This window comes from Apus apus, chromosome 12, assembly GCF_020740795.1.
Source record: "Apus apus isolate bApuApu2 chromosome 12, bApuApu2.pri.cur, whole genome shotgun sequence".
NCBI classification, from domain to species: domain Eukaryota; kingdom Metazoa; phylum Chordata; class Aves; order Apodiformes; family Apodidae; genus Apus; species Apus apus.
The window spans coordinates 12,289,916-12,315,491 of record NC_067293.1 but is presented as its reverse complement, the minus strand read 5'-3'; the positions used below and the strand labels follow the sequence as shown (position 1 = coordinate 12,315,491).

At 40.7% G+C, this 25,576-nt stretch overlaps 2 protein-coding genes across 2 annotated transcripts in view; both read right to left on the bottom strand.

The window, feature by feature from the left end:
• Positions 1 to 11,756, bottom strand: LOC127389780 (putative bifunctional UDP-N-acetylglucosamine transferase and deubiquitinase ALG13). The gene is made up of 8 exons (XM_051630617.1): positions 11,686 to 11,756; positions 11,038 to 11,194; positions 8,917 to 9,043; positions 8,410 to 8,445; positions 8,223 to 8,278; positions 6,044 to 6,166; positions 968 to 1,008; positions 1 to 106 (listed from the first exon to the last, which is right to left on the bottom strand). The coding sequence occupies exons 1-8, from the start codon at positions 11,754 to 11,756 to the stop codon at positions 1 to 3; spliced, it is 717 nt and encodes a 238-aa protein (XP_051486577.1).
• A 1,579-nt stretch (positions 11,757 to 13,335) lies between these two features.
• Positions 13,336 to 25,576, bottom strand: part of ALG13 (ALG13 UDP-N-acetylglucosaminyltransferase subunit) — a 29,589-nt gene continuing 17,348 nt past the window's right edge. Inside the window, exons 21-29 of the mRNA XM_051630616.1 lie at positions 24,153 to 24,279; positions 23,646 to 23,681; positions 23,459 to 23,514; positions 22,806 to 22,868; positions 22,284 to 22,455; positions 21,280 to 21,402; positions 16,203 to 16,243; positions 15,158 to 15,341; positions 13,336 to 14,019 (exon numbers count right to left, since the gene is read on the bottom strand). Coding sequence (XP_051486576.1) covers positions 13,754 to 14,019; positions 15,158 to 15,341; positions 16,203 to 16,243; positions 21,280 to 21,402; positions 22,284 to 22,455; positions 22,806 to 22,868; positions 23,459 to 23,514; positions 23,646 to 23,681; positions 24,153 to 24,279 — 1,068 coding nt within the window. The 3' untranslated portion in view covers positions 13,336 to 13,753. The remainder of the gene's footprint in view (positions 14,020 to 15,157; positions 15,342 to 16,202; positions 16,244 to 21,279; positions 21,403 to 22,283; positions 22,456 to 22,805; positions 22,869 to 23,458; positions 23,515 to 23,645; positions 23,682 to 24,152; positions 24,280 to 25,576) is intronic.

Here is a 25,576-nt window from a genome sequence, read left to right as displayed (position 1 = left end):
CTAGGACAGGAGCTGGCTCAGCATATGCTGGATAAACTTCCACAGGTGACGGTGGCAGTACTGGCTGCACATACACCATGGAAGGCCAATAGCTCTGATGACAATACTTTGAGAAAAGGAAAAGAATACAAGGTCATACATACAACCACACTCTCCAACCCTCCTCCAAATCGCTACTAGTTTCAGATCTTCTACAGTCAGGAAGAAATGCTTTTCTAGCTTCCTAGACCCTTAAGATACTACACACACCAAAAAAACCTCAAAAAAACCAACAACCAGTACAGCCTACCAAGAAAGATACTGAAATACCTGCAGCAATATAGCCACTTCAGCTCCACATTGTTGTTGTGCCAGAAATCTCTACAGAGCAAGAGGATTCCCACCTATCAACTTTGACATATTTAAAGAGACTTTTTCCTGTTTCTTCAGTTGAAGAAGCTGATATTACTACTTTTAATTCCCCAAGTAGCAGCACTGACACTGCATGACTGCTGGTGCAGAGACAACTCTTCAGCAGAGCAAGAGTTCCCAGAACAGAGAAAAGGTGCTAACCAGTCTGAACACAGCTGTATAAGTCCTAGAAGGTTCAAACCACACATCTCTAAATGGTCTTTGATGTCTTGTCTAAGTACAGAAACTTTCTTAAGAATGGCTGAGGATCCTCCCCTTATCTTCACGGAAAGAACAACATTTATCCATCATCCTCTGCAAAAACAAAAAACACCACCACCACAACCCAAAGTAAAACAACTAAACATACATAATAGCGTGCTTCACATTTTGAGTTAGAACTTCACTTCCTGAGCTACAATTTAATCTCCACCAAGCAAGCCTATATGTATTAGTAGTCCAGTGCACCAGATGCATATGTAGCACACTTGGAAGTCTTAAATACACCAGTACATTTGTCAAGAAAAAACAGTAGTTTTAACAGCCAATTTACTGTACTAGTTTTATAAGTACTTACTTGCAATCCCAGATTAAAATAATACCGCAAGATCTTTGTATCTGGAATTGAAGGATATGACATTAAAGAGTATAAACAGAGAAGCAAAAGAGATTTACACACATTTAAGAGCATTTTAAGTAAAGAATGTATCTTGAATATAAATACTTGTTAAGTCTAGTTTATGTTTTTAAGTTAATTCTGTTAGATACTTCTGCAATAATAGAGCATTTGTCTGACCAATTTATTATCAAACATCAACAATTACAATAGCTTTACTTTTGGTTTATCTTGATTATTGGTAACTGTCCACGTTGTGAAGTCTGCACTGTCTAAGCAACTATGACTTAAGCATTCTGTCTTTCTATTAAGGCTGGGTTTTTAGAGGAAAAAGTATTTTATCAAATAATAATTTGATGATGAGCCCCTAAGGTACACTGACCACCAAAAGCACTCCCTCCCCTCCTCACTAAAGAAATGAGGAAGTGTTTAGGAGCAGGCAGACAGGCAGGATCAGCCTTCTCATCCACCAGTTGACAATTCACCCCCAATATACACACATTATATACGTGCTCTGTGTACATATTGCCGATACCATACTGGGCTGGCATGTGACAACAGGGCAACTCCATACAGACTCCAGCGTTTCTACCCAGTTTTAAGTCTGGCTCTGTCACTAACTTCACCTCCAGAGCTTCGATGAGCAATGACCACAGGGACATGTCAATGGGGACAACATATTCAGTAACCCTAAGACCTTCTGATGTAGTTTTGGGAATCTCCCCAGTTTTTATAACAAAAAAATGGAAGGAGGGGAAGAATAAGGGATATGTTCGTTCCTCCCATCCCCTTCCTCACAATGTGTACTCAGTTCCCTGCTTTATTGCAGGTTGTCTTTTACTTCCATCTTCAATGTAGTGAATAATTTGTCGCAGGCATGGGACATGATATGCTGAGAAGCAAACCAGATGTGTGGAGGAACTCTCAAACCACTCTCCAAGAACAACAGGGGCTTGAACTTGGAAGTACATTTCCAATTGTCCAAAAACAGTGAAAAGGCTTTAAACCTTTAAATTCAACCAATGAAAGGTAAAAAGAGCACATTTTAATCCTATGTTGCAGTTCTGGAACTTTGCATGAGAAACTGATTTCTCAGATTGAAGTACAAATTTGTACAGGAAGAGCAAGTCACTCATTCCACAGCAGTAGAGCTGCGTGTGCATGCACATAAACAGACTTTGCTTTAGTACTGCTGGGAGCTGAAAGTGAAAGCAGGGAGGCAACTCAAACAGAGCAAGCCATTAAGGGCTTAGACTTAGCAACACCTCCAGAGTAACCCTATCATTATCTCACCACCTACCCACTTCCCCCTAGAACAAGGCCTTATCTACACACTGCTTCCTTGTCCACTTCTCTAGCACACATGCACTCCTTTGTCAGCCCTGCTCTTCTGCATCACTGCATGTCATGTCCTGCTGCAGATAGGTAGGTACAGCCTCGGAGATGTAAACCCCATGCGCGAGGGTCACGAAACACATGAGTATTTGTTCCTCTGTTGCTGTTGCCAATTCCCAACTCTTTAAACTGTTCAGCATATTTGATCAGAGCAACAGTCCATGCAGCTATTTTAGGAAATGCACACAGATCCTTGCTTACATCTAACAGCTGTAAGATTACTCCTGAAACTGCTGGTGATTTGGCTGGGACATTGACCACCGTCAGTAAATTAAAAATAACCCAAAGGCTCGCATAAATGCCAACTTTGTAGTATCTAACTGAAAAGGCATCTACATTTGGAACAATTTTTTTTTAGTCTTAATCTTTTCTATAATTGTTTATGCAAATCTATGCAAAACAAGCATAAGAGCTGAATCAAACAGCTGCTTCATAGCAGCGATAACAGTACAAAGGAAGAGCTGGGATACTGAAGTGACAAACTGATACTGGAAACACTGATGTCTGCGAAGTACTGGCACAGAAGCCAGTACAGTAGGAGACCAGTTTTTGTTTACGTTCCTCTTTTACATGTCTAGAAATCAAGCCAATCCTTCAGTAAAACATGACTACCTTATGAAGCAACAGTTAAGCCAAAAAAGTGAATTACCCTAAAAATATAAAAACTACACTGACTATTGAAAAAATCTCATCTTACTATGTATCAGGACAAAAACTGAGATAAAATTTTTACTGTGCTGATGAGAGCCTCTGGCCAATCCTGAATGCTACTGCAGTGTCTGGAACACTAATATCAAGCAGTCTTCTATCAGCAGCTATACTTCAAAGGGGCAGGCAAGTGTAGGACACCTAAGGTCACCACATTAAAAAACACCTTGCACATGCCTTAAGTTCCATTAAAAATGATGCAAAAGACATTGAAAATGGCAACAAATGCAGATGTACCAGTAACACTAAGGCAGATGGCAGGTTTTCCTCCCAAATCCAGGACCTCAGTCTGTTGACAACTCACACTTCCAATCTATACCAGGCCTGCAAGTATGTTTAGCAAAGTGCACAGAACTCTAGGTCAAGTATACCCAAATACTTTACCCTGCACTACTCCACAACTTCTGGATTTCTTAACTTAAAGGCCATATAGATTATACTACAGTGTGACAATATAAATGCTACATCCAATTCCTTATTAATTACCAACCTTAAAAACATTGAAAAAAATTTCTAGAGTCTATGCCATGGAGAATGTGGCCAATATTATGTGGACTAACTCAGATGAAGAGATACAGGCAGCGTCTGAAGAGATTGTTAATCCACATCCACTCCAGATTCTTGTCAGTACACTTAATACCCAATTATCCCAAGTGCTGAAAGCCTCAGTTAAGGTCATTCAACTAAAGTAAAAAAACAGTTAACTCTGATGTGTGCATAGTATCATCCAGAGTGATACGACTGCAGCAGGGAAGTGGAAAGCAGAACAGTCAAGCTTAATAAAATCAGGTCTTGGGAGCACTGCAGGAGAGCACATTAGCACACTGAGCAGCCATGTCATAGTGCTTCGGAGCCTTTTTCTAGATCAACTTCTGACAATGGTTACATGGTAAACACAACTGAAAGAATCCATAGCATTTCAGCTTCAAGTTGTTCTGCAACCTACCAGATGTAGTTACCTAAACTGTATATGGCAAGAATAGTTTTTTATCTTATCTGAAATTAGCCCTCTAGGATTAGTACACTGAGAAAAGTCCCACACAGGGACAACTGAGCTATTTTAGATAGCAATATGCTCAATGAAGCATGAAAACAATTTACATTGCTAAAATATTTAATGCTCTACATTCAAGTAACAGATTTTGGAATAAAAGCTAAAAGCTTTACCTTCTGATGCAAAAAAAAAGCTACAAGTGTCATATACCTGAAATACAGTTAATTAAAAGGATGGCTTTTTTTGGGAGGTGGGGAAAAATAAAGCCAGACAATTATAGTGAAACTACACTTTCCAAAACAGTGCAAAGAAGCCCACTTGGATTTCACACACCCTACATACACAAGTTCTTTCCCTCACTCACCCCTGAATGAAAAGCAACCCTCCACACCAACAGAGAACACAGGAGACTCAGGAACTTGAACTACAAAGAACAAGTCTGATAAAATCACAATCTGCTGTATCTATAGATGGCTATTAGAATAAGCCAGCTATGATGCACAGTCCAACATATTCAGTGTAGGGGGGTAGTTTAAAAGCCTACTTACTTTGACCAATGTGCAGAGATATACCCACTACTTGAACAGCAAAAATTTAAAACAGCCAGTTTTGCACTGCTGCTCTATAGAGCAGGCTGCAGCTTACCTCCAGCTTGGCCCCTCTACTGACAAAAATGGCCTCTCCCCATGCTCCCTAACAGAGAAGGCAGAAATAGCTGAAGCTGTTGTACATTATGCAGTGGCCATACAGGTAACCGTAACTGAACTCCAACTCATGTCCAAATCACCTCTGCTCTTCTAAGGCTGTAAAAGCTTTGGAGCAGTTGGAGCCAATGCACTGTCAAAAGGCGAGGCATGAGGACATGCACAGGGTAGAGCATTTTCTACAGCTGTACAAAACAACATACAGCCAACAGTCCTTATCAGCTAAGAGAAGACACCACATCATAGAACAATTTTATCTGCCTCTTGAGATGTGTGCAGTGATGCAATAGTGGCACACCTGGACCTCACAGCATTCCCCACCCCGAGAAAAAACAAGTTACATAGGATAACAGCAAGCAGTACTGAGAAGCACTTAACTTGTGATACAGCTTGATCTTCGGGCTATTAAACAAAGCTCTGTGAATTACAGGATCTATCTGTGCCTTATGAGTCATAAACATGGCAGAATAAGGGGACACATTAATAAGAAAAAATCAGATATGTATATGGCCTGTTGCACTGCTTCCAGGCTTGGATGTCTGATGCAACCTTGCATGGTATGCCAGTATTGTTAAATTGTAAAAGCAAGTTGGCCAAAGATTACAAGTTTCAAAATTAAGTTTATGTTCAGCTGATAAAGCTGAAAGCTGCTTCTGAGCTGCTCTGCTGGCAGGTACTATGTTAATCCTTGCATATGTGTTGCTCAATAGCTGAAATGTATCTTAAATACTGTCATAACCGATGACAGTATAGGAGAAGGCTGTGCACCCGAGGAACAAGATGACCATACACATTTTATCTCCAGCTTACGATACCACAGAATGACATACTGGAGCCATACAGGCAAACACCAAAATATCCCACTGAACTGTGCAACAGCATGACTTGATAAATACACAGGTTTGTGGGTTTTTTAAATCAGTATCAGAAAAATTTTTACTCCACCACAAATCAGTATGATATAGGCCAAGCACCCACTCCCTTGGTATTAATTTATTTCAGATACTGCCTAAACCTGCAGTAATCATGTATTTGAGTTAGAAATGAACTTACTATCCATAACTAGGTATTAAACAATTTTTAGAATAAGCATCCATAATAGGACTTCTCACTGCCTGTGAGTTGCAAAGAGCCATTTCTTCTCATGATAGGTATTCTGTTAAGTTTCCATGGAGAACACAAGTCAGAAGTGTGCCAAAGAGCAGCAGTGGTAAAAGCACAAAATACCGTAGTTACCTCGAGGCAGATCACTGCCACTGGGATCACAAGAGTAAGGTGGAAGAACAGCACCAGCTTCTCCCACCTCACTGACTGGAGGAAGAGGAGCTGAATAAATTGGGAGCGGCACCGAAGAAACTGCTACAATTAGAAGGAAACAAAAGTCAAGTCAAATTCGCAGTGGCATGTGAAATGAACAAGATGCTGAGCTATGCAATTAAGCATGTACTTCTTCGTCACCTCAGTGCCCCTAAATACAAGCTTTAACAAAGTTCTCTTTAGTAATGACTTAAAAAAAAGTCCAGAAGTTTTCAAATCAGATGGAAAGGTTCCAACCTCATAAGTCTTAACCCTATGTCTATCTGTAGGCTTCATATTCCAGTTAAGAATAAATCTTACAGATGACATGAAAAGCCCTCTTTGTAAGAAAGGAAAAGTAATTTTTTCTTCAGACATTTCACAAGAACAAAGTAAACAGAGCACCTCAGGTGGGAAGGGCACCAGTGATTAGTGACAAATTTGATCCCCTTGCATAGGAGCTAACTACGGGCCACAAAAGAGAACTGGATATTGGTGCGGACCCTGAACCACCACTGCCAGTGACTCTAATTGGAAGGGACAGTAAAGTCTCAGGACCAATAGCTCAAGAGGAAAATTAACTGAGGGAAATAGAGAAGAAGGGAGCTGCCACCACCTTCTGCCTTTTCTGAAGAACTTTCTAGCAAAACACTTGACATTGATGGCTAAAGGTAGAGAGGGGGGAACCCAAAGCAGAGACCTCCAATTCCCATGCAAATTCAGGAGCAACTGTCCCCTTCAAAACATGAAAACAAGAAGTCAGCAGTGAAGTTCCAACTACTGTTATGTAATTTAAGACAAAGCAAGGGATACCTTTTTTTTAACCCTTTTAATAATTTGTCTAGGATAGGCGGCAGGGGGGACAAAACCAAACCAAACAAACATGGGAGGGGAAGACATAGCTGAAAACATTCAAGTCCACAGCCACGTTATGTACACGCTACCTGGCCTCCCTATAGAAAGGGAAGATACTATGACTGGCTGAACAGCTGTTTGTGGGGGAGCTGCTGTTGTGACACTGGCTGGAGTGGAGGCAGCAGAATGTGAGGTGAAGCCTGTAGCTGGAGCAGCATAAACACCTGTTGAGGCTGAGATTGCTGCAGAGTTCACCATCACCTGGAAAGAGAGTCAGAGTAGTCAAAAGACTGCCTCTACAACTGGCTTTGACAAAGGCTATGGAAATACCACAGTTCAAAAATCCTCACTTCACATAAAAGCACTTTGGAAGTCTCTAAAGGCAACCAACTACCCAAGTTCTCTAAAAATTCACTTGAAAATACTATTTTAGAGTTACAGACACCTACAAGGCATCTTCTCATCCTTTTTTTTACTTGTATTACTAGGGAATTGTATTCTTTGCTACAAAGTGCTCCAAGAAGCAGGTAGATGAACCCCACAAACTGACACTAATTGAGCAGAGTCAACACCTCTCCACAGGGCTAACACAGTAAAGTACTAGATACTACCTTCTGAGGATAGCTGTAGGAAGCCACTCCATCCTGAGGTGACACAGAGACTGGCCCTTCTTCCTGAAGGGATTCCAAAGCAAAGCATGGTCTCTTTAAGTGCCAACAAAGTCAAAGGGAACACACAATACCCTTGATTTTTTTAATTTATTGACTATTCCCACTCATGCAGAAGAACTTTTGTAAGGTGAGTAAAAGCAGTTCTATTCTGACATGCACAGGACTGGCTTTTACACCCATTTTAGACCTGTAGGTAACTAAAAATTCAGTTTCAGATTAAAAAAAAAATCCAAAGTTAGTTCTCTGTCCCACAGTGGAGGAATAAGACTAACTGGAATACAACTCTAAGGCTAGTATGATAAAAGCAACTGCCATCTGGAGCAGAAAAAGAAGTAAACAGCACTCAAATCTCAACTCGTTGCAAAAGGGAAGGTGGAAAATCATTCCTATATCTAGTATAGTTCAGGCTGTATTTGCAGATTCAGATAAAAACCTCACCATTTAAGGAGGAAAAGGAGAGTGAATATGTAAATACAACCATCATTCCTTTCTTCCAACAGAAGTCTCTGACCTACTATGCATTCAAGGACAGTTTCTATGAAGAATGCCTTATACTTCAAGGATTCCTAATCTGAACAGTGACTAGAACTCACCAAGTTTGCTGTAGGTTCTGCTGAACTAAATACCGTCGCAGTTTCACAGTCATGATCTGGAGGACATAAGCAAAATTAATTGAAAAAAGCAGCATTAAATCTAATCCTTCAGAAACCTATAAAATGTAATAATGAGCGCATTGCATTCACTGAGTGTTCTACCAGTAAGGACTGAAGATTTACATACCTGGAGATGCATAGATATAATCTTCATGAAATTTCCCTACAAGGAAGAGAACAGGAAGCTTTGATTCAGGAAAAAAACAAACAAACAACAAACCAACACGAAGCTTGAAAGCTGAAGTTACCACAAGTGTATTTCAGTGAATCCATTAATGGGCTGCTTTCAGTATCAACTCATTTTGTGCAGAAAAGGTGGAGGTACACACAATATATGCTGGTTTTATTGTTCCACCAAGCATCAAGATTGCCAGCACCAAATTTATACCACGCATTTTTAAACAGCAACTTGGCTTGCTATAGACCTATGCAATCACAAGGGTGATGGCCTAGAGAGCTTCAACAGAAGTGACACATTGCCACCAGACAACAATGAAAAATAACATGCTTACATGCATATTCAAAGTTCACAGTACACAAATACCTAGGAGATGTAAGGAATCTACTTTGACAATCAAAAGCAGACTGAAGATCTTCTAAACCTGTCTTTTCTCTTTGCCCTTTAAGAACTCACCATTTTCACTTGTTTCTTCTTCCTCCTCTGAGGAGGTCTGCTTATTAGGTGGAACAGAGTTTGGGCCCCTCCTTGCTACCCAAAATTGTGCTGGACCATGGACAATGGGAGCAGTGCTACCCTGGCTCTAAAAAGCAAAGTCATAAGCATGCATTTAGAAATAGTTTAGTCTTTACATGCTCTACACACACAGAAAGAGTAGAAACAGTCTGGCAGACCAGTCTTGCTGCAATCAAAACTTTCTAGTATTATAATTTGTGTGTCCATCACTATGGATCTTGATTGCAGCAAAACAGCTATAGACGTTTCTTTCCTTTACCTTTTGTTCTGCTTAGCATACTTAAGGTAATTTACTAAGACCTACCAACATCCTATGCAGTAATGCTGTTCCCTCTCAGAATTTAGCCAGCTTTATCTCAAGCTCAAAGTTGAAAACGAAGAAGCAAACCCCAGAAGAGACAAGATAGCTACCCTCAACACATACTGTTGCATTCCTCATCCTACAGCATTCCCACCAGACCATCAGCAGATGAGTTCATCCGTACACTCCCATTATCATGGAAAAAGGTTATCTTTAAGTGACAAGTACTAAAACCCATGGGTGGCTGCTAGCATAGACATCACCGCATGCACTACAGGCAAGTCTGACTCTTTTAGAGAGCAGCACCCATCAAGGTTTTCCACAAGATGCCTTTACCATTTCACATGCCCTTTGCCTTTGCATTCAAGTCAGTCTTTATCTCCACCACAACTTAAAATATAGAATTCTCTGAAGAAGAAATATAGGACTGAGATGCTTAAGTAAGATAAGTTATTTCACACTTTCATGATGGCTAAGTTGACACTCAAAATTCTCCTCAGAAGACATGGTGACAATGAGATCGATAAAGTGCTCAGAGAAGCTTGTAAGATTTCCAAGGTTGAAGCAGAGGTGGTAAGTCAGAAGATTTTCCCACCAGGCCTCTAGTAGGATGGCAGTTTTCTGTGAGATGCATCATTCCCCAGGAAATGTTATATTCCTTTACTAAACAAGACAAGGAAGAGACAGAAAAAAGGCTTTGGCATTGACAGTAATGAAGGCACTGAATGAACATGAAAAACTATTTGTTAGGAACGGCAGGTACAGTGTGTAGTGATGGGGAGGAAAAACTGGTATGCAATATTGATTTCATGTCAGAAAAAAATACTGCAGGATAATCTGTCCTTCTTCCTTGATGCTCTTAGGGGAAAGTGAGAGCAAAGATTACAGACCTAGTACATGAGGACAAACACAAAAGCGGCTGCTGCCAAAATAGCCCCGAACAGATACCCCTCTCTCGTTTAACTATAAGCCTAACATTTGCTAAGCTCACTGCTTCAACACAGTAAAAAAACCTATCAATTTTAAAAAACCTAACAAACCCACATCTATTTTCCTATTCAGATATCGGAATACCAATTGATTTGTTTTTAGTATATCCAGATTTCTATTAGGCTTAGACTACAAGTAAAAGATTTACTTTAAAGTTCAACTGTTCCACTTGATCTGAAATGCCACAGAAAGTCTGTTTTAAAAGCAGTTTGGCCTTGATTTTGCTGCTGTTTCTGTAGCAGAAGAAACAGTTTCAGAAACAACATGCTAGCCCCAAACACCACAACTATCAATTCATAGCAACAATCCAGGCTATCACTATACAGTTGCTCAATCTAGTTACAGAAACAATACATTACAGTGTGGCAAACAAGTGAAAAGCTTTCTCCCACTATATTTAGAGCTACGCAGACATCCACAGTAGGAAGGGACCTGGTTTTACTTCTTGCAAACAGCAAGAGAAAGCAGAAATGTGACTCTACTTCTATGAAAATATACTCAAGAGAAAACAAGTGCTGCTGACGTGGGGAAGTAAAAAGAAGGGGAACATTTAGGAAAATGGGGGCTTTAAGCAGGTTTTACAGGATGTAGACTCATTTCAGCTTCCCCTTCTCAAAAACAGTCACTGCCAAAACCTACTCCAAGAAAAACAACAAACAAAAACAAAAGAAAGCTGCTGTATGTTTAGGTAAAGAAGTGCTGCACATTCATGCAGCTTCCCCCTCCTCTCTCTCCAAGAGGTTTTAACATATCCCTCATTCACAACTTACTGGTAAAGCAGGAAAAGCAGTGTCCTCCTCTTCCTCAATGTCATAGAAATTTATAGCTTCTTCTGGGGCTTGAGGCTCCTCGCCACTGCCTGGTACAAACCCATACTGACATTCCTTATTCACACACTGCATCTGACGGCGGCTACGGCTGTATGAGCTTCAAAAACAAGAAAGCAGGTTAAGAACCACCACTACCTGGACTTTCACCTGGGTTTCCTTGCTCAGGTTTAACTCTCTTCTTTTTTCGAGAGGCACAAATACCCCACTGTTTCACACTGTCCCACCAACAGCCAGCTCAGGCCTCCACGTACCACCATCCTCCCCACCTCTTTTAGAGCAATGTTGTGTAAAGATGTTTATATCGACTTACCAGGGCCTGCAGGAGAAATTGTCATAGCTCTGATAGCATCTCTTTCCTGGCCTGGGGCAGAATGCTATTTGAGGGCCAACCATGTTGTGCCTGTTTATAAAGCGGGCAGATCCCCTAAGTTTAAAGGGTAAAAGGTGCAATTACCAGCAAGTGCCTCTCAGATGGAACTCATCTGTAGTTTTACCTACTCCACTGCACAAACTCTCCCCTAACTAGACTGCAGCAAGAACTAGCAGAAAACAAGCGGTGATCTCAGACAGGGCTCCAAGGGCTCATACCTTGGCATCCCAAATCCACGGTGATGTCTCTGAGGAGGATTCTGAGGATGATAGGGCTCGTAAGGTGCCATGTTTACACCACCCTGGGAGCAGTGCACTGGAGAACACCTCTCACTATTGATAAATGTAGGTTCCTCCCACACTATCTGCCAGAGAAGGCAGAAACAGCTGAAGCTATTGTGCGTGATACGCTGGCAACGCAGGTAATCATAAATGACCTTCACCATCCAGAGAATTTCTGCTCCAGCCTGAGTACTACACATTAGGACAAGCTCATTCTTGCTATCAATAGGACAAGCAGGCTGAATAACCAAGTTTACTTTTACAGGCCTAACCAACATCTCAACTCAAGAGGAAAATTAACTGTATGAAGAAGGGAGCTGCCACCACCTTCTGCCTTTTCTGAAGAACTTTCTAGCAAAACACTTGACATTGATGGCTAAAGGTAGAGAGGGGGGAACCCAAAGCAGAGACCTCCAATTCCCATGCAAATTCAGGAGCAACTGTCCCCTTCAAAACACGAAAACAAGAAGTCAGCAGTGAAGTTCCAACTACTGTTATGTAATTTAAGACAAAGCAAGTGATACTTTTTTTTTTAACCCTTTTAATAATTTGTCTAGGATGGGGGGGCAAACCAAAACCAAACAAACAAGGAGGTAAAGATGTAGCTGAAAACATTCAAGTCCATAGCCATGTTATGTACACGCTACCTGGCCTCCCTATAGAAAGGGAAGATACTATGACTGGCTGAACAGCTGTTTGTGGGGGAGCTGCTGTTGTGACACTGGCTGGAGTGGAGGCAGCAGAATGTGAGGAGAAGCCTGTAGCTGGAGCAGCATAAACACCTGTTGAGGCTGAGATTGCTGCAGAGTTCACCATCACCTGGAAAGAGAGTCAGAGTAGTCAACAGACTGCCTCTACAAAGAAGTAAAAGATTTGTTAACTACATATCTTTGCTGGTTTCCAGGGTCTCTGGCACTGAGCTGGCATAACCCACACTTGTGCCTTTGTTTCTTACCCCAGGATAGGCCTATGCCACAGTGATGTCCCTAGGGCTGCAGGCAGAGCACAACTTGCACCCACATCTTGCTGATTTTGCATGTGCAGAGCAATTTTCTATCAAGGATAGAGCCTGTGCATAAAGTCTTTTGAAAGAACTGCTGAGTTTTCAGTGTTTTCTTCCTAAACTTATCTACAAAAATACAGCTAGAGCTTTCCACTGCACTTCATTCTCCTGCTGAAAGCTGTTGCTACTTTCTCATGGAAGGCTGGAAGAGCCTTATCCCACAAGACAACTACATTTCTTCAGCCCAGGTTGTTAGATGACTAATTGTCAAGAACACAAACTGCCAGTGATAAATGACCACTCATTTTCATGTGTTCAATGCTTTTATTTTGTGCTATAAGTGAAAATTAAACACCAAGTCTACCACCATTTGTGTAGCAGCTTTCACAAAACAAATCTTACAAACAAACAGCAATACACAACAGATCAAAACAGTATTCTTACACTTTCAGGAGACATGAAATCTATGCAGAATTAATTTAGACAGAAGTAGTACAGCTATTACAAGTAACCACAAGTGGCAAAGAAGTTTTGTTTTGCGAAATCTGAGAATGCCAATCTATTTCAAACATTTTTATCCTCTAATCACCTTGTGCTTAATTTTTATCTATAGTTATACTGACAGCCTATTTCAGTGCTTAAACAAGAACCAGGTGCATCTTAGTGTTCTAGTGCAACCCCTCACAATGATACATGATGCAACACTCCTTCAGAGACAGCGTGTGTTTTTACAAATCCTTTATGTAAGTCAAATTCAAGCTTTGTATTCCCTGCACTATAGCTTGTGTACACTCTTCTCCTATGCTTTCCTACCTAATAGACTAGAATATCTTGCCAAGCCAACTAGCACTACCATAAACCGAAAGAGAAACATGAAACTGGAATGCAGTTTACCAACTGACACAGCCTACTACGACAGGATAACATTTACAAAACAGTATTAACATATAGTTGACAAACAAGAGAAATCAAGGGCAAGCAGGGAGCTTATAGCTTCCTAACTTACATTCCTTGAGGCACGTCATGAGATGAAGTATTAGGTGAGGCAATATAGCTGACTTGGTGCAGTGGTCCAGAACTTACAGCATTAGCAGTTTGAGGAGAATTTCCATATGGTGGATTTACTGGATGCCAGGTACTAACATAGCGATAGGTGGGTACTAAGGAATCAAACCCAGGAAGAGATTGTTGGCTGAAAGGGTCCGACACAACTGGGTAATATACTGGCCCATAGGACAGAGGTGGAGGCTCTGCATTTTGAAAGTTACCTTAAAAAAACAGAACAAAATACACACACTTAGCACATTTTACCAGATCTGTGGCCTTTTAATGCACTTTCATTACCCTAAACACAGCGTTACTTTGGTGGCCAAAAGGGAAAATCCATTTACATGACAATTTTATGCCTATATATGTCCCTACTAATGGAGGGGTCAAAATTATTTTAGGTCCTAAATTAGACTAGAGGACAACTTGCTCATCTTCTCACTAAATGCAGTTCAAGAATTGCTTAGCAGCATTCTTCACTGGAGTGGCAGCTTTTTCAAGAGGGTCTCAGGTAGAAAGCTAATGTATTCTTCCCCTATTTCGTCTCTGACCACATGACACTAATCTACACAAAAGAACCACTCCAGCTGAACAGGCTGAAGCATTACCAGAGCCTGTATGCTTCTGAGCAACGCTCTTCTAATGATGTGCTCCTTTCCAACACTTACCATTTGCCATGTTCCATATATTTTAATGAGCAAAGCATCTGACCTTCTTGACATTTTTCCTCATTTAATACAACCCTCCTATTTATTGCCAAAGCCTACTGTCAAGCTAGTTTCACCTAGCAGGTTTGTTATGAAAGTTTTGCAGTAAACTTTATGCACAGCAAGAGATGCAACTCAAGGGCTGCTCAAGAAGTGACAGCTCAGCATGCTGAGTCTAAAGCCAAGGTTTGCAACATCTTCATTTAAAAATTCCTGTGAATTCAGAGCACCAATGCTCAGTGTTTGCCAAAACTCAATAGTCTCCTCTACTTTAAACAGGCATTCTGTTTTGTTATCATGAGTCTTTGCTTATCAGTAAGCAAAGAGATTCCTTAGTAGTTTCAGAAAAGTTCTCCCAAGTTACTGTACCTAGTCCAGGCCTAAGAAGGATTACTTCTACCTTTTTATGGCTTCAGAAAGCCCTTAACACACTGATGGCTACACCAGTGACTCTGACATTCTTTTAGTAGTACCAGAGACAGCAGAGGAACTTGTGATAACCTCTTACAAGGCTTCATGTCCTCCCAACCTCATGCTTCCTGCATGATAGCAAAACTGCAGGCAAGCAACTCCTATAGAGCAGTTGTGCTCTGAAAACCTTTTCCCTCACTTCTCATTAGCTATGTGTGTGATCTTATACTCAACTACTAACCATTTGCAGGTGCTTCCAATGGAACCTGGTGGACTTCAGTTCGCCCAGTATCAGTGTAGAGCTGAGGTACTGACTGATCTAGGACAGGAGCTGGCTCAGCATATGCTGGATAAACTTCCACAGGTGACGGTGGCAGTACTGGCTGCACATACACCATGGAAGGCCAATAGCTCTGATGACAATACTTTGAGAAAAGGAAAAGAATACAAGGTCATACATACAACCACACTCTCCAACCCTCCTCCAAATCGCTACTAGTTTCAGATCTTCTACAGTCAGGAAGAAATGCTTTTCTAGCTTCCTAGACCCTTAAGATACTACACACACCAAAAAAACCTCAAAAAAACCAACAACCAGTACAGCCTACCAAGAAAGATACTGAAATACCTGCAGCAATATAGCCACTTCAGCTCCACATTGTTGTTGTGCCAGAAATCTCTACAGAGCAAGAGGATTCCCACCTATCAACTTTGACATATTTAAAGAGACTTTTTCCTGTTTCTTCAGTTGAAGAAGCTGATATTACTACTTTTAATTCCCCAAGTAGCAGCACTGACACTGCATGACTGCTGGTGCAGAGACAACTCTTCAGCAGAGCAAGAGTTCCCAGAACAGAGAAAAGGTGCTAACCAGTCTGAACACAGCTGTATAAGTCCTAGAAGGTTCAAACCACACATCTCTAAATGGTCTTTGATGTCTTGTCTAAGTACAGAAACTTTCTTAAGAATGGCTGAGGATCCTCCCCTTATCTTCACGGAAAGAACAACATTTATCCATCATCCTCTGCAAAAACAAAAAACACCACCACCACAACCCAAAGTAAAACAACTAAACATACATAATAGCGTGCTTCACATTTTGAGTTAGAACTTCACTTCCTGAGCTACAATTTAATCTCCACCAAGCAAGCCTATATGTATTAGTAGTCCAGTGCACCAGATGCATATGTAGCACACTTGGAAGTCTTAAATACACCAGTACATTTGTCAAGAAAAAACAGTAGTTTTTACAGCCAATTTACTGTACTAGTTTTATAAGTACTTACTTGCAATCCCAGATTAAAATAATACCGCAAGATCTTTGTATCTGGAATTGAAGGATATGACATTAAAGAGTATAAACAGAGAAGCAAAAGAGATTTACACACATTTAAGAGCATTTTAAGTAAAGAATGTATCTTGAATATAAATACTTGTTAAGTCTAGTTTATGTTTTTAAGTTAATTCTGTTAGATACTTCTGCAATAATAGAGCATTTGTCTGACCAATTTATTATCAAACATCAACAATTACAATAGCTTTACTTTTGGTTTATCTTGATTATTGGTAACTGTCCACGTTGTGAAGTCTGCACTGTCTAAGCAACTATGACTTAAGCATTCTGTCTTTCTATTAAGGCTGGGTTTTTAGAGGAAAAAGTATTTTATCAAATAATAATTTGATGATGAGCCCCTAAGGTACACTGACCACCAAAAGCACTCCCTCCCCTCCTCACTAAAGAAATGAGGAAGTGTTTAGGAGCAGGCAGACAGGCAGGATCAGCCTTCTCATCCACCAGTTGACAATTCACCCCCAATATACACACATTATATACGTGCTCTGTGTACATATTGCCGATACCATACTGGGCTGGCATGTGACAACAGGGCAACTCCATACAGACTCCAGCGTTTCTACCCAGTTTTAAGTCTGGCTCTGTCACTAACTTCACCTCCAGAGCTTCGATGAGCAATGACCACAGGGACATGTCAATGGGGACAACATATTCAGTAACCCTAAGACCTTCTGATGTAGTTTTGGGAATCTCCCCAGTTTTTATAACAAAAAAATGGAAGGAGGGGAAGAATAAGGGATATGTTCGTTCCTCCCATCCCCTTCCTCACAATGTGTACTCAGTTCCCTGCTTTATTGCAGGTTGTCTTTTACTTCCATCTTCAATGTAGTGAATAATTTGTCGCAGGCATGGGACATGATATGCTGAGAAGCAAACCAGATGTGTGGAGGAACTCTCAAACCACTCTCCAAGAACAACAGGGGCTTGAACTTGGAAGTACATTTCCAATTGTCCAAAAACAGTGAAGAGGCTTTAAACCTTTAAATTCAACCAATGAAAGGTAAAAAGAGCACATTTTAATCCTATGTTGCAGTTCTGGAACTTTGCATGAGAAACTGATTTCTCAGATTGAAGTACAAATTTGTACAGGAAGAGCAAGTCACTCATTCCACAGCAGTAGAGCTGCGTGTGCATGCACATAAACAGACTTTGCTTTAGTACTGCTGGGAGCTGAAAGTGAAAGCAGGGAGGCAACTCAAACAGAGCAAGCCATTAAGGGCTTAGACTTAGCAACACCTCCAGAGTAACCCTATCATTATCTCACCACCTACCCACTTCCCCCTAGAACAAGGCCTTATCTACACACTGCTTCCTTGTCCACTTCTCTAGCACACATGCACTCCTTTGTCAGCCCTGCTCTTCTGCATCACTGCATGTCATGTCCTGCTGCAGATAGGTAGGTACAGCCTCGGAGATGTAAACCCCATGCGCGAGGGTCACGAAACACATGAGTATTTGTTCCTCTGTTGCTGTTGCCAATTCCCAACTCTTTAAACTGTTCAGCATATTTGATCAGAGCAACAGTCCATGCAGCTATTTTAGGAAATGCACACAGATCCTTGCTTACATCTAACAGCTGTAAGATTACTCCTGAAACTGCTGGTGATTTGGCTGGGACATTGACCACCGTCAGTAAATTAAAAATAACCCAAAGGCTCGCATAAATGCCAACTTTGTAGTATCTAACTGAAAAGGCATCTACATTTGGAACAATTTTTTTTTAGTCTTAATCTTTTCTATAATTGTTTATGCAAATCTATGCAAAACAAGCATAAGAGCTGAATCAAACAGCTGCTTCATAGCAGCGATAACAGTACAAAGGAAGAGCTGGGATACTGAAGTGACAAACTGATACTGGAAACACTGATGTCTGCGAAGTACTGGCACAGAAGCCAGTACAGTAGGAGACCAGTTTTTGTTTACGTTCCTCTTTTACATGTCTAGAAATCAAGCCAATCCTTCAGTAAAACATGACTACCTTATGAAGCAACAGTTAAGCCAAAAAAGTGAATTACCCTAAAAATATAAAAACTACACTGACTATTGAAAAAATCTCATCTTACTATGTATCAGGACAAAAACTGAGATAAAATTTTTACTGTGCTGATGAGAGCCTCTGGCCAATCCTGAATGCTACTGCAGTGTCTGGAACACTAATATCAAGCAGTCTTCTATCAGCAGCTATACTTCAAAGGGGCAGGCAAGTGTAGGACACCTAAGGTCACCACATTAAAAAACACCTTGCACATGCCTTAAGTTCCATTAAAAATGATGCAAAAGACATTGAAAATGGCAACAAATGCAGATGTACCAGTAACACTAAGGCAGATGGCAGGTTTTCCTCCCAAATCCAGGACCTCAGTCTGTTGACAACTCACACTTCCAATCTATACCAGGCCTGCAAGTATGTTTAGCAAAGTGCACAGAACTCTAGGTCAAGTATACCCAAATACTTTACCCTGCACTACTCCACAACTTCTGGATTTCTTAACTTAAAGGCCATATAGATTATACTACAGTGTGACAATATAAATGCTACATCCAATTCCTTATTAATTACCAACCTTAAAAACATTGAAAAAAATTTCTAGAGTCTATGCCATGGAGAATGTGGCCAATATTATGTGGACTAACTCAGATGAAGAGATACAGGCAGCGTCTGAAGAGATTGTTAATCCACATCCACTCCAGATTCTTGTCAGTACACTTAATACCCAATTATCCCAAGTGCTGAAAGCCTCAGTTAAGGTCATTCAACTAAAGTAAAAAAACAGTTAACTCTGATGTGTGCATAGTATCATCCAGAGTGATACGACTGCAGCAGGGAAGTGGAAAGCAGAACAGTCAAGCTTAATAAAATCAGGTCTTGGGAGCACTGCAGGAGAGCACATTAGCACACTGAGCAGCCATGTCATAGTGCTTCGGAGCCTTTTTCTAGATCAACTTCTGACAATGGTTACATGGTAAACACAACTGAAAGAATCCATAGCATTTCAGCTTCAAGTTGTTCTGCAACCTACCAGATGTAGTTACCTAAACTGTATATGGCAAGAATAGTTTTTTATCTTATCTGAAATTAGCCCTCTAGGATTAGTACACTGAGAAAAGTCCCACACAGGGACAACTGAGCTATTTTAGATAGCAATATGCTCAATGAAGCATGAAAACAATTTACATTGCTAAAATATTTAATGCTCTACATTCAAGTAACAGATTTTGGAATAAAAGCTAAAAGCTTTACCTTCTGATGCAAAAAAAAAGCTACAAGTGTCATATACCTGAAATACAGTTAATTAAAAGGATGGCTTTTTTTGGGAGGTGGGGAAAAATAAAGCCAGACAATTATAGTGAAACTACACTTTCCAAAACAGTGCAAAGAAGCCCACTTGGATTTCACACACCCTACATACACAAGTTCTTTCCCTCACTCACCCCTGAATGAAAAGCAACCCTCCACACCAACAGAGAACACAGGAGACTCAGGAACTTGAACTACAAAGAACAAGTCTGATAAAATCACAATCTGCTGTATCTATAGATGGCTATTAGAATAAGCCAGCTATGATGCACAGTCCAACATATTCAGTGTAGGGGGGTAGTTTAAAAGCCTACTTACTTTGACCAATGTGCAGAGATATACCCACTACTTGAACAGCAAAAATTTAAAACAGCCAGTTTTGCACTGCTGCTCTATAGAGCAGGCTGCAGCTTACCTCCAGCTTGGCCCCTCTACTGACAAAAATGGCCTCTCCCCATGCTCCCTAACAGAGAAGGCAGAAATAGCTGAAGCTGTTGTACATTATGCAGTGGCCATACAGGTAACCGTAACTGAACTCCAACTCATGTCCAAATCACCTCTGCTCTTCTAAGGCTGTAAAAGCTTTGGAGCAGTTGGAGCCAATGCACTGTCAAAAGGCGAGGCATGAGGACATGCACAGGGTAGAGCATTTTCTACAGCTGTACAAAACAACATACAGCCAACAGTCCTTATCAGCTAAGAGAAGACACCACATCATAGAACAATTTTATCTGCCTCTTGAGATGTGTGCAGTGATGCAATAGTGGCACACCTGGACCTCACAGCATTCCCCACCCCGAGAAAAAACAAGTTACATAGGATAACAGCAAGCAGTACTGAGAAGCACTTAACTTGTGATACAGCTTGATCTTCGGGCTATTAAACAAAGCCCTGTGAATTACAGGATCTATCTGTGCCTTATGAATCATAAACATGGCAGAATAAGGGGATACATTAATAAGAAAAAATCAGATATGTATATGGCCTGTTGCACTGCTTCCAGGCTTGGATGTCTGATGCAACCTTGCATGGTATGCCAGTATTGTTAAATTGTAAAAGCAAGTTGGCCAAAGATTACAAGTTTCAAAATTAAGTTTATGTTCAGCTGATAAAGCTGAAAGCTGCTTCTGAGCTGCTCTGCTGGCAGGTACTATGTTAATCCTTGCATATGTGTTGCTCAATAGCTGAAATGTATCTTAAATACTGTCATAACCGATGACAGTATAGGAGAAGGCTGTGCACCCGAGGAACAAGATGACCATACACATTTTATCTCCAGCTTACGATACCACAGAATGACATACTGGAGCCATACAGGCAAACACCAAAATATCCCACTGAACTGTGCAACAGCATGACTTGATAAATACACAGGTTTGTGGGTTTTTTAAATCAGTTATCAGAAAAATTTTTACTCCACCACAAATCAGTATGATATAGGCCAAGCACCCACTCCCTTGGTATTAATTTATTTCAGATACTGCCTAAACCTGCAGTAATCATGTATTTGAGTTAGAAATGAACTTACTATCCATAACTAGGTATTAAACAATTTTTAGAATAAGCATCCATAATAGGACTTCTCACTGCCTGTGAGTTGCAAAGAGCCATTTCTTCTCATGATAGGTATTCTGTTAAGTTTCCATGGAGAACACAAGTCAGAAGTGTGCCAAAGAGCAGCAGTGGTAAAAGCACAAAATACCGTAGTTACCTCGAGGCAGATCACTGCCACTGGGATCACAAGAGTAAGGTGGAAGAACAGCACCAGCTTCTCCCACCTCACTGACTGGAGGAAGAGGAGCTGAATAAATTGGGAGCGGCACCGAAGAAACTGCTACAATTAGAAGGAAACAAAAGTCAAGTCAAATTCGCAGTGGCATGTGAAATGAACAAGATGCTGAGCTATGCAATTAAGCATGTACTTCTTCGTCACCTCAGTGCCCCTAAATACAAGCTTTAACAAAGTTCTCTTTAGTAATGACTTAAAAAAAAGTCCAGAAGTTTTCAAATCAGATGGAAAGGTTCCAACCTCATAAGTCTTAACCCTATGTCTATCTGTAGGCTTCATATTCCAGTTAAGAATAAATCTTACAGATGACATGAAAAGCCCTCTTTGTAAGAAAGGAAAAGTAATTTTTTCTTCAGACATTTCACAAGAACAAAGTAAACAGAGCACCTCAGGTGGGAAGGGCACCAGTGATTAGTGACAAATTTGATCCCCTTGCATAGGAGCTAACTACGGGCCACAAAAGAGAACTGGATATTGGTGCGGACCCTGAACCACCACTGCCAGTGACTCTAATTGGAAGGGACAGTAAAGTCTCAGGACCAATAGCTCAAGAGGAAAATTAACTGAGGGAAATAGAGAAGAAGGGAGCTGCCACCACCTTCTGCCTTTTCTGAAGAACTTTCTAGCAAAACACTTGACATTGATGGCTAAAGGTAGAGAGGGGGGAACCCAAAGCAGAGACCTCCAATTCCCATGCAAATTCAGGAGCAACTGTCCCCTTCAAAACATGAAAACAAGAAGTCGGCAGTGAAGTTCCAACTACTGTTATGTAATTTAAGACAAAGCAAGGGATACCTTTTTTTTAACCCTTTTAATAATTTGTCTAGGATAGGCGGCAGGGGGGACAAAACCAAACCAAACAAACATGGGAGGGGAAGACATAGCTGAAAACATTCAAGTCCACAGCCACGTTATGTACACGCTACCTGGCCTCCCTATAGAAAGGGAAGATACTATGACTGGCTGAACAGCTGTTTGTGGGGGAGCTGCTGTTGTGACACTGGCTGGAGTGGAGGCAGCAGAATGTGAGGTGAAGCCTGTAGCTGGAGCAGCATAAACACCTGTTGAGGCTGAGATTGCTGCAGAGTTCACCATCACCTGGAAAGAGAGTCAGAGTAGTCAAAAGACTGCCTCTACAACTGGCTTTGACAAAGGCTATGGAAATACCACAGTTCAAAAATCCTCACTTCACATAAAAGCACTTTGGAAGTCTCTAAAGGCAACCAACTACCCAAGTTCTCTAAAAATTCACTTGAAAATACTATTTTAGAGTTACAGACACCTACAAGGCATCTTCTCATCCTTTTTTTTACTTGTATTACTAGGGAATTGTATTCTTTGCTACAAAGTGCTCCAAGAAGCAGGTAGATGAACCCCACAAACTGACACTAATTGAGCAGAGTCAACACCTCTCCACAGGGCTAACACAGTAAAGTACTAGATACTACCTTCTGAGGATAGCTGTAGGAAGCCACTCCATCCTGAGGTGACACAGAGACTGGCCCTTCTTCCTGAAGGGATTCCAAAGCAAAGCATGGTCTCTTTAAGTGCCAACAAAGTCAAAGGGAACACACAATACCCTTGATTTTTTTAATTTATTGACTATTCCCACTCATGCAGAAGAACTTTTGTAAGGTGAGTAAAAGCAGTTCTATTCTGACATGCACAGGACTGGCTTTTACACCCATTTTAGACCTGTAGGTAACTAAAAATTCAGTTTCAGATTAAAAAAAAAATCCAAAGTTAGTTCTCTGTCCCACAGTGGAGGAATAAGACTAACTGGAATACAACTCTAAGGCTAGTATGATAAAAGCAACTGCCATCTGGAGCAGAAAAAGAAGTAAACAGCACTCAAATCTCAACTCGTTGCAAAAGGGAAGGTGGAAAATCATTCCTATATCTAGTATAGTTCAGGCTGTATTTGCAGATTCAGATAAAAACCTCACCATTTAAGGAGGAAAAGGAGAGTGAATATGTAAATACAACCATCATTCCTTTCTTCCAACAGAAGTCTCTGACCTACTATGCATTCAAGGACAGTTTCTATGAAGAATGCCTTATACTTCAAGGATTCCTAATCTGAACAGTGACTAGAACTCACCAAGTTTGCTGTAGGTTCTGCTGAACTAAATACCGTCGCAGTTTCACAGTCATGATCTGGAGGACATAAGCAAAATTAATTGAAAAAAGCAGCATTAAATCTAATCCTTCAGAAACCTATAAAATGTAATAATGAGCGCATTGCATTCACTGAGTGTTCTACCAGTAAGGACTGAAGATTTACATACCTGGAGATGCATAGATATAATCTTCATGAAATTTCCCTACAAGGAAGAGAACAGGAAGCTTTGATTCAGGAAAAAAACAAACAAACAACAAACCAACACGAAGCTTGAAAGCTGAAGTTACCACAAGTGTATTTCAGTGAATCCATTAATGGGCTGCTTTCAGTATCAACTCATTTTGTGCAGAAAAGGTGGAGGTACACACAATATATGCTGGTTTTATTGTTCCACCAAGCATCAAGATTGCCAGCACCAAATTTATACCACGCATTTTTAAACAGCAACTTGGCTTGCTATAGACCTATGCAATCACAAGGGTGATGGCCTAGAGAGCTTCAACAGAAGTGACACATTGCCACCAGACAACAATGAAAAATAACATGCTTACATGCATATTCAAAGTTCACAGTACACAAATACCTAGGAGATGTAAGGAATCTACTTTGACAATCAAAAGCAGACTGAAGATCTTCTAAACCTGTCTTTTCTCTTTGCCCTTTAAGAACTCACCATTTTCACTTGTTTCTTCTTCCTCCTCTGAGGAGGTCTGCTTATTAGGTGGAACAGAGTTTGGGCCCCTCCTTGCTACCCAAAATTGTGCTGGACCATGGACAATGGGAGCAGTGCTACCCTGGCTCTAAAAAGCAAAAGTCATAAGCATGCATTTAGAAATAGTTTAGTCTTTACATGCTCTACACACACAGAAAGAGTAGAAACAGTCTGGCAGACCAGTCTTGCTGCAATCAAAACTTTCTAGTATTATAATTTGTGTGTCCATCACTATGGACCTTGATTGCAGCAAAACAGCTATAGACGTTTCTTTCCTTTACCTTTTGTTCTGCTTAGCATACTTAAGGTAATTTACTAAGACCTACCAACATCCTATGCAGTAATGCTGTTCCCTCTCAGAATTTAGCCAGCTTTATCTCAAGCTCAAAGTTGAAAACGAAGAAGCAAACCCCAGAAGAGACAAGATAGCTACCCTCAACACATACTGTTGCATTCCTCATCCTACAGCATTCCCACCAGACCATCAGCAGATGAGTTCATCCGTACACTCCCATTATCATGGAAAAAGGTTATCTTTAAGTGACAAGTACTAAAACCCATGGGTGGCTGCTAGCATAGACATCACCGCATGCACTACAGGCAAGTCTGACTCTTTTAGAGAGCAGCACCCATCAAGGTTTTCCACAAGATGCCTTTACCATTTCACATGCCCTTTGCCTTTGCATTCAAGTCAGTCTTTATCTCCACCACAACTTAAAATATAGAATTCTCTGAAGAAGAAATATAGGACTGAGATGCTTAAGTAAGATAAGTTATTTCACACTTTCATGATGGCTAAGTTGACACTCAAAATTCTCCTCAGAAGACATGGTGACAATGAGATCGATAAAGTGCTCAGAGAAGCTTGTAAGATTTCCAAGGTTGAAGCAGAGGTGGTAAGTCAGAAGATTTTCCCACCAGGCCTCTAGTAGGATGGCAGTTTTCTGTGAGATGCATCATTCCCCAGGAAATGTTATATTCCTTTACTAAACAAGACAAGGAAGAGACAGAAAAAAGGCTTTGGCATTGACAGTAATGAAGGCACTGAATGAACATGAAAAACTATTTGTTAGGAACGGCAGGTACAGTGTGTAGTGATGGGGAGGAAAAACTGGTATGCAATATTGATTTCATGTCAGAAAAAAATACTGCAGGATAATCTGTCCTTCTTCCTTGATGCTCTTAGGGGAAAGTGAGAGCAAAGATTACAGACCTAGTACATGAGGACAAACACAAAAGCGGCTGCTGCCAAAATAGCCCCGAACAGATACCCCTCTCTCATTTAACTATAAGCCTAACATTTGCTAAGCTCACTGCTTCAACACAGTAAAAAAACCTATCAATTTTAAAAAACCTAACAAACCCACATCTATTTTCCTATTCAG